This window comes from Peromyscus eremicus, chromosome X (assembly GCF_949786415.1).
Source record: "Peromyscus eremicus chromosome X, PerEre_H2_v1, whole genome shotgun sequence".
NCBI classification, from domain to species: domain Eukaryota; kingdom Metazoa; phylum Chordata; class Mammalia; order Rodentia; family Cricetidae; genus Peromyscus; species Peromyscus eremicus.
The window spans coordinates 111049886-111060014 of NC_081439.1; the positions used below are offsets into that span (position 1 = coordinate 111049886).

Sequence of the window (10129 nt, forward strand, 5' to 3'; positions counted from 1 at the left end):
TAACAAAATAAGTTCTGTCTGGGAGTTTGAATGACCCCTACCTACTAGTTTTCCTTCTTGAGGTTTCTATTTTAATATATGTAGTCCCTTTCTTAAGAAACTTTGGTTACTTGGCATGTACCATTATTGGTCACATTATTGAACCACTGTGTGTCTCATCCTCTGAAGATCCTTTGCAGGTGTGTGTGTGTACTCAGTCATTGTCTCAAGGTACTGGTAAATGTTTTAGCAAAGACAACGTTCTTTCTTCCTCTTATGTGATCTAAATGCTGATATGTTTGCTCTTTGTTTGTACTGAACGCTATGTCCTAGATTTCCTTACTTAGAAACTTCATATCACAGGCATATATACCGCCCTGCCATCAAGTCTTGTTTTTAATCACATTCAACTAGTGGCTGTATGCCACATAAATGGAGTTATGCATACTGGGATTGTAGGGGGCATAATTTTTATGTTTCAGTTTTATGCATCAAAATCATAATAAGCTTCTTTTATGCTACTTCCTCAATTTTGATCTTTCTGCGTGAACATTCATAGAAAGAATCATTCATTTTTTAGTTTGTGTTTTTTTTTTCATTGAAAGCTTCAACCATTTGAACACTCTGTTATCGATCGATTCCTCTGCTGGTGGTCCTTCCTGCCTACATAATCATCATTGCCACACTCTTGATCGAAAATCCTCTGGGTTGCACTTAAGACTAAATTCTTTCCCCTATTTTCTTTCTTTTTTTTTTTTTTTGGTTTTTCGAGACAGGGTTTCTCTGTGTAGCTTTGCGCCTTTCCTGGAACTCACTTGGTAGTCCAGGCTGGCCTCGAACTCACAGAGATCCGCCTGGCTCTGCCTCCCGAGTGCTGGGATTAAAGGCGTGCGCCACCACCGCCCGGCTCCCCTATTTTCTTAATACTTGAATGTGTTACCCTCTTCTGTTGGCTCCTCTGTCTCTCTCTCTTTCTTTCTTTCTCTCATGTGTGCACATGCACACACACACACACACACACACACACACACACACACACACACGCCACAGCATTGTTCTGACTATTCTCTGAACGAAAATCAGGCCATGTCCATTTTGTATACATTACCAATATTTTTGTTAAATTCTATTTCTAATATTTAAGAATACTAAGCATGAAGCTATTTGTGTTGCTATATGGCTATATGCTTAGAAAAAAAAAATTTTTTCAATAGAGTGTCACTGGGTAAATCAACCATATTCAATGGCATGTTTCATGCCCAGGAGTAGTTGGCCAATACAAATTGGACTCCACATTTTTGGTGGTGTGAGGTTTGTTTGTTTTTGTTTTTGTTTGGTTTGGTTGGTTGGTTTTGTTTTGGTTTTTTTTTTAGAGAGAATAAGAAAGAAAAGTAGAGTCCATAAAAGTGAGAAGGACCTGGGGGAAGTTGAGGGAGAGGAATGAATGTGATCAAAATATATTGTATGAAATATTTAAATAGAAAATATTAAAATTGTGAAAAGGAGTATACTTAATGTATCTTCCTGAATTTAAGCAAAGTTTATGTTTTGTTTTTCATTTAGAACATTTCTGTTGATAAATTGGTTCATCATCACTATACTTTAAAGGTCACTTGTCCTACATCTAGCAAAACTGTCTTGAAAGAGGAAGAAGAAATTAAAACATCATCAGGAAATATCAAAGCTGAATGAGTTAATTATCAGTGCACCAATCCTTCAAGAAAGTCTCAGGGGAGTTCTAAAGGGGGAGTGAAAAACCAAAACAAACAAATGAAGACAATTCAAAGCAGTGTGAAGAAATGAAAATGTGAATAAAGTACAGAATAGTTTTTTTTTAATTAAATTTAACAAGCATTGAGAGAGAGAGAGAGAGAGAGAGAGAGAGAGAGAGAGAGAGAGAGAGAGAGAGAATTGCATGTGTGTAGGTTAGAGGATAACTTGCAAGAGTTGGTTCTTTCCTTCTACCATGTGTTTCCAAGGAATGACCTTGGGTTTTCAGATTGGTGGAAAGTGCCTTTGATCACTGAGTTATCTTCCAGTCCCCTGGCCCTGTTATATTTTTGAGGAATTTCAATTAATACCCTATAGAGCACTATTGACCTTATCTACAAATAAACTTGTTCTGCTCACATGTATAATCAGATATGCTGAATGAAGAGTCACTGAATTTGGTACCAGGTGAGTCAGACTCAGCAAAATTTTGCCCAAGATATTGGACTTACAAAGAGTTATTTTTTCTGTGTGATGCTAGGGATAAAACCCTGGGTCTTGTGAATTATGGGCAAGCATTTCAATGCTGAGGTACATCCCTAGTCCTTGGTGGGGCAGGGTCTCACTATGTAGTCCAGGCTACTTCCCAACTCACAGTCCTCCTGACTTTGTCATGTAAATGCTGAGATTCCATGCCTGCACCATAACCAACAATATATAGGCAATTTATTGTTCTATTCCAAGTGTTTCTTTGCTTTTTATTTTAAAAATATTTTATTATAGCAAAAGTAAGATGTTATTAGCCATTTGAGAACTGATGTAAAAAACACTTTTAAGTTGTTTATGATAGAACCCCATTGGGTTCAATTAGTGCTTCCCGTATGTGCATATATGTGGTTTCATCCACTGGGGCTATGACAGTATTCCAGTGGACACACTCCAAAACTAACTCTCCCTCTCCTTGTGGCCATGAATTGCAAACATCTCCTTGGATAGGGCTGTAACCTCAAGAACCCTTCACTCCCTCTGCTCGAATTTTTAACTAGCTGGATATTATGCAGATCTTGTGTAGATAAACATTTTATGCTGTGAGTTTGTGTGTGCAATAGTCATTATGTTCAGAGGAGAGCATTTCACGGCACTCTTGCCCATCCTCTAACTCATGTTCTTTCTGCATCCTCTTCCACTATGTTCCCTGAGCCTAAGGCCTGGGTGTTGATATGGATATCCCACATACACCTGAGAACTGATAATCACTTACTTTTAGCACTTTGAATGGTAATGCATCTCTAAATTAACCTCTACTCACTGCAATAAGAAGCTTCTCTGACTAAAGTTGGGAGCAACACAAATCTGTGAATATAAACATAAATGTTTAGAAGGCAGTTTGGTAGCAAGACTATTTATGAAAACAATATCAGAGAATGCTCCCCTTGAATCTATGACATCCCTAGCCATAGATTTTGGCCACATTTCTAGAAGCAGGTATAAATTTATTCCCATAGATTAGGGTTCAAGTCCAATGAAGAGAGTGATTGGTAAATCCTATAAACAGTCTTGCCACTATTGTACAGGTGGACATATCCTGCCTGATGAGTCAGTGATGCAGCATGCAGTTATCTAGGGCTGGATAACACCACAGATGTCTTTTCTCCCACAGCAACCTACATAACACCTTCCTTCACTATGAAAGCTAACCAGCAGGGAGACTTTTCTGATCACTTCAAGACTGATTTCTCTGTGTCTTGCAAACAGAATATATAGTGTCTTCAGCAATAGAGTCTTATGTAGTTATGGCAGGCAGCCAAGAGCAATAGAAATATCCTATCTGGTTATGGTGCTTCTTGAGATTCTCTGACCGATTACTTATAAGGAGATAATGTGTGACTGATATTGACTTTTTCATTTAATAACCCACAGGAACAATTCCGTTCAGTAATGTTTGGTACTTACATTCAAATTCCTTTTTAAAAGTGTATATTTTAAATTAGTTTATGAACTAGTGAGGTTTCAGAAGGCTTCTCCTTATTTAGTTTTGGTTAACCCATTCCCTACCCCTCCTTTCCCTCACACCCCATGTCCCTATCTCTGCTTAAACTTTAAGCTCCCAGTATTCTTTCCCTGTTATTCCATATGACATACATCCTACTATTCCTTTTTTATATTTTTTACACTCATTGTAAGATCATAAGTTCCCATGAAGAACCAAAGGAAAACTTCATAAGTGTTTATTTATTTGCAGTCCAACAGGAATAGCAGTTGGGGCTGGAGAGAAAGATCTGGCTTTAAGAGAACTGGCTGCTGTGTTCAATTGATATTGCTAGGAAGCCTATTTTCTAAAGGGAAATGGAGGAGCAGTGGATCTGGGAGAGATGGAAGGTGGGGGTGGCTGGGAGGAGAGGAGGGAGGGGAGACTGTTGGGATATATTGTATGAGAGAAGAATAAATAAAAAAATAAAAGAGCACTGGCTATAAAGACATGAGTTTAATTATGAACACCTACATCTTGGATCACACCATATGTAACTCATCTAGGCAATCTGATGCCCTCTTCTGTCCTCTGTGGGCACCAGATATGCAAGTGGTACACAAACACTCATGCAGACAAAGTATCCATACACATAAAATGAAGGACAAAAAATTAAATTTAAAAAAGGAAAGTAGATGGTTTAGAAGGAAGACTAGAGACAAGAGAAGCTATTCTCCAAAATAACAACCTGTGATGATCTAGCAATAAAAGTTAATATTGGTACCCATCTAGTATGGAAATTTCACATCCTTCTGTCTCAGAACATTTTAATTACTAACTGTTCTATATGGTCAACATAGGTAGATAGGAGATAGACACTAGCATAACTAATTCATAGTTTGTACCAGAAGAAAACTGAAGAACAGAATGATTTGGTAGTTCATTAAGGATTATTAACAAAAATTCAACAGAGGAAAAAACTAAATATTCTTTTTCTGCAAAATATCCACTTCCTTCAATTCATCTTACTGGGTACCTGCTTTATTAGGTGTTACCTTCTGGCAAGAGCTACAGAGCTTAATATAACATAATCCTCCTCCTCACCTCCAAGAGCTCAGAGTACTTTGGACAACACATAAAAATATCCTATTACTTATAATCCATTGTGTAAAGTAATATAACATGCTTATGGATGGAGTGAGTGTTCATCAATGTGATAGAGCTGGAGATATAGCTCAGTGGTAGCAAATGTTTGGTGCATGTGCACGCGCGCACACACACACACACACACACACACACACACACACACACACACGTCCTGAAACATAAAGTATTATATGAGCTACAAAGACAAAAGTGAGTAATTGTACCTAGAAACATGTGAGAAATATGAGTTCAAAGGATGTAACATCTAAGATGGAAACATAAAGCATTGAATGTGTTTAGAGAGAGTGAAACACATTTCAAGGAGAGCACATACATTACAAAGACTAGAGTGCTGCAAATTTGTAGACTGCTCAAGGAATGACAAAACATTCAATGTAGCTCCAATAGAGAGTGTGCCAAGGCTGGTTGGAACATAGTGAGTGCTACCTCATAGTCCTGGGGGTGGGGAGCCATAACTGCAGAACTTCAAAAGAATTTAGTTGGTACAGAGCCTCTGTAGGGCATATAGGAGGACAAGACACTTGCTATGTTTTGGCTCTGTGCTTTCTTCTCCTACTACATACTTTTTTTCTTACCCAGCACATGAGAACACCATAATATTCATCTCAAAGAGTTATAGAAAGAAGAGAAAGAAGTTATTCTTTGGAAGTTGTAACTTTAGCATTGTCTCATCTATAAGTTATTCTAAGTAGTAATCACTCCCTCCTCCCTCCTCTCTCCTCCCTCCTGCTTCCCTACATTTCTCATCCCCTCCTTCCCTCTCTTCCCACATCTTCCCTCTCTTCTTCCTTCCTTCCCTCTCTCCTTTCTGCTGTGGGATGGTCTGTATGTCAAGTGTGTTGCTGATTGGTCAGTAAATAAATCACTGATTGGCCATTGGCTAGGCAGGAAGTATAGGCGGGACAAGGAAAAGAATTCTGGGCAGTGGAAGGCGGAGAGAGAGAGACACTGCCAGCCGCCATCAGGACAAGGAAGATGTAAGGTACCAGTAAGCCATGAGCCATGTGGCAAAGTAAAGATTAATAGAAATGGGCTAAATATAAGAATAAGAGCTAGACAATGACAGGCCTGAGCTAATGGCCAAGCAGTTTAAATAATGTAAGAGTCTGTATGTTTATTTTATAAGTGGACTCTGAGACTGGCGGGACTTGGTGGTGGGAGCTGGAGAGAAATTCACCAGCAACAAATGGCGCCCAACGTGTTGGCAAGAGTTTCCACCTAACACCTGAGTAAAAAGATTCTAAAATGGAGCTAAAAACAGCTTCCTAATTGTCTCTCTCAAATGAGCGGCAGCTGCTGGTTTGAGCTACTGGCGGGTTCCTAGCGTGCGTGCTCGACCTGCCGCCGTATGGCGGGAATGAGGCCTCTGCGAATGGCACATTAAGCTATGTGGTGAATTTAGCCTTTGCTAGCACAAAACAAAACAAAACAAAAAAAAAAAAGAGGTTTCTGCGCTACACGCTGCTTTGATAGAAGCATAGACCCACTGTTTCTGAGAGTTGATGGCTCCCAGAGCTGGCGGAAAACAGACTACCGCCATGTTGGGAAGCTGAAGTGGGCGGAACCAGCAGCCACAGCGCCAGTGCCGTTTCAGGCTTAGAAGGCTACAGTTTAAAGCAATAGGCTCAAGCTAATATAAAAAAAATAAGCCACGTAAAGATGGCTACCACACAGAGAATCTGGATTATGTTCTCTTTGATATTCATAATTGAAGAAAAACATTTGATTACAAAAGCTGTTGAGTTATGCCAAAATGTATATTTTAAAGGTACCTTGACTTCAAAATTTGGATATAAGGATATGTTGCTTTGGAAAAGAGTCTCTGCTCTTGTTTCCACAGAAAGCCAGAGACTATGGATTTGTTCCAGATTAAGATACATCAGGTTTGACCAGCCAAGACCCCCTGAAAGGTCTCCAATGACACCATGGCCCAGATGATTCAACATCCAGAATGGTTTCAAGTCAACTGGCTCAGATATACAGCCTCACGGACTACTCCATGATCCTAAAATTTTCTTTCTGTCTCCAGAAGATACAGCGCCCCCCTCCAGCAGGAAGTAGTAAGAGAAGCTACGCCCAAATTCCCAAATATACCAAGCTGGCTTTAGAGATGGAATTGGCTCACTCCCCCTCTAAACCCAGACATATTGCTCAAAAAAAAAAATGGTTAAGAGATTCTTATGTCCCAAATCAGAAGAGCCCTCTGGTGTGGGACAGACAAAAACCAATATTTTTATTTAAAGCAGGTTGATTATAAATACAATCTCTTTCTAAAGAAAAAAAAGGGGATAGTTTAGATATGATAGGATGAAAGGGTAGATTAATGAACCTACTTTTAAAGAGTAACAACTTGTTTAAAATGTTTTACATCGCTATAGATTTTAGTTTATTGATACAAATTTAAACTTAATTTTGTTATACTGTATATATATTTCTATTCTTGTTTGAGGTATTATGTTTATGTAACTCATTTAAAATTATAATGGATAATTAAAAAATAGATTAATAATTAGTCATCTATGATAATCATATTTGTAGCCATGTTAGTTAAGTCTTCTAGGTATACATAGTTATATTTCAGATAGATAGGTAGTCTTCAAACACTTCAAAGACCTACAGAATATGGCATTTAAAATGTTTTAAAAATTTAGACTTTCTGGACAGTGAGACATGTCTGCTCCTGACAGCACCGATTTACTTCAGAGAGGAGGATGGGCATCGAAGACACTCCATATGGAGTTTATCTTCACCTTGACAAAAATAGCCATTTGGGCAAGAAACTGTTCTTGCCTGGACTGCTTGATCAACTGGACATGCAGGACCCATAGAAAGGTGACCACTGAACTTTGCTTGACAAAATGGTCCTTCAGGTTCCTGCTTTGCAGAGAAAACTGCCAGACATTCTACAAGACACAGAAAAAAGTGAATAAGAGACTCTAGGCCTGTGGGCTGAAGACAGATGCCCCAACTTCACAAGAGAACTTTGAATGACTGTCCAGGCTGCCAGCTGTCTCTGTCTACCCTACAAGACTCCTAAAAGTTGCTTATATCCTTCTCCATTTCTCAGGTAGTAGTATATCCTTCTGAGGTCTTTGATGTGGTTAAAGACTAGATACTTACAATTTTCCTTAGTTATAATAAAAGATAAGTTAGATATAAAACCTTAAACTCACAAATATAAGATAGATAGGATCTCTTCCTTAATATTGTAACTGTAATTCTTGCTTGATAATTGTTTTGTTATATGTAATTTTACTATGTTAAAGTTAAAACCTTCCTTTTTAAGAAAAGAAAAGGGGAAGTGCTGTGGGATGGTCTGTATGTCAAGTGTGTTGCTGATTGGTCAGTAAATAAATCACTGATTGGCCATTGGCTAGGCAGGAAGTATAGGCGGGACAAGGAAAAGAATTCTGGGCAGTGGAAGGCGGAGAGAGAGAGACACTGCCAGCCGCCATCAGGACAAGGAAGATGTAAGGTACCAGTAAGCCATGAGCCATGTGGCAAAGTAAAGATTAATAGAAATGGGCTAAATATAAGAATAAGAGCTAGACAATGACAGGCCTGAGCTAATGGCCAAGCAGTTTAAATAATGTAAGAGTCTGTATGTTTATTTTATAAGTGGACTCTGAGACTGGCGGGACTTGGTGGTGGGAGCTGGAGAGAAATTCACCAGCAACACCTTTCCTTCTTATTTTAAGATTTACAATTTAGTATATAAAGTCCAGTTGAGGGAGAAAGAAAATGCAACCCACAAATTGGGGGGAAAATTAAGTCTTGACTATACATTCATGAATTTATTTAAGGAACATTCTTTATGTAAGCAGTGAAGGTTTTGAAATAAAATAAAATAAAGTATTGTTGTTTTGTTTCATTGTTGTGATTCTTTTCATTATGATGAGATATCTCTGAACTAGAATCTTGGGACAGAACTGAAGTTAAGAAGCTGATGTGAAGGAAACTGCTAATGGTATGGAGTAGCCTCAGGCCATGTGTCCTTTTTACTCCTCTCCAAGTTTTTAAAAGTTGATGAAGATGTGTATCCGGCAGAGTTCACCAACTCAAAAAAAGATGGTTTTTGCTGAGTAGCCTCCTCAGTGCCCTTTTCATGTCTTTGTTCCTTAGACTGTAGATGAAAGGATTCATCATTGGTGTTACAATGGTATACATGATGGCAGCCACCTTATCCCTTTCTGCTGAGTAGCTGGAAGCAGGAAGAAAGTAGACACCAACAATAGACCCATAGAAGAGGGACACTGCTGAGAGGTGGGAGGCACATGTAGAAAATGTCTTCCACTTTCCTTTCACTGATGGAACGGTAAGTACTGCAGCACCAATAAGGATATAGGAGACAAGAATGAAACTGAAGGGGATGAAGATAACTGCTCCCCCAACAAAAAGGATGAGCAAGTTGTTGATATGAGTATCTGCGCAAGCAAGCCTTAAGATGGGTTCCAGATCACAGAAGAAGTGTGGGACTACTCTCTTATCACAGAAAGGCAAGAGGCTCAGCAGACTGAGATGCAGCACTGAAACAAGATTAGAGATAACCCATGGAATCACAACCAACAGGGCACAGCGCTTGGGACTCAATAGTGCAACATAGTGTAATGGGTGACAGATGGCAATGTATCGGTCATATGCCATGGCTGCCAAAAGGAAATTATCCAGGTCCACCAGGAGCATAAAAAAGTACATTTGTGTAAGACATCCTCCAAAAGAGATGGTTGGATTCTGGCTTTGAATGTCTGCCAGCAGTTTAGGAACTGTAGTGGTTGTGAAGCAGATGTCAGTGAAGGATAGATTGGCAAGGAAGAAGTACATGGGGCTGTGGAGATGAGTATCACCAATAATAGCCAGAATGATAAGTGAGTTTCCCACCATAGTGACCACATACATGCTTAGAAACAGTGTGAAGATGAGCAGCTGCTGCTCAGACCCCACTGTGAGTCCCAGGAGGAAGAATCCAGAGATAGAAGTTCGGTTTCCTTGGTGCATGGTTCTGCTGTGTCTAAAAAGGGAAAATTCATCTTCACTGGTAAATCGCAACATGACACAAAAGCCTGTCAGTGCATTACACTAGACTGTAGAACAGAGTCAGGCCTTGGAGCCAGACAACACAGGGTTACATTCATCCCTAGTAAATAAAAACAGCAGTAAAACAAGGGCCTAACACACAGTGAGAGAACAGTAAATATTCGTAAATGGGTAAATGGGGGGAAATGGGACATTTTGAATTTACAGCTCACAATCTTCATGTCTATGCTATCTGAGCTTCCTGGAGCTATTTCAACAGTTTCTATTTTC

General features: G+C 39.2%; 1 protein-coding gene across 1 annotated transcript; it reads right to left on the reverse strand.

Annotated features, from left to right (window-relative positions):
* Nucleotides 1-8875: 8875 nt before the first annotated feature.
* Nucleotides 8876-9874, reverse strand: LOC131900195 (olfactory receptor 1468-like). Its single transcript, XM_059251547.1, has one exon. The coding sequence runs from the start codon at nucleotides 9872-9874 to the stop codon at nucleotides 8876-8878; it is 999 nt and encodes a 332-aa protein (XP_059107530.1).
* Nucleotides 9875-10129: the final 255 nt, after the last annotated feature.

What these genes read in the sequence shown, in the direction of transcription:
- LOC131900195 (XM_059251547.1), bottom strand. Translation starts at nt 9,874, where the DNA reads ATGTTGCGATTTACCAGTGAAGATGAATTTTCCCTTTTTAGACACAGC.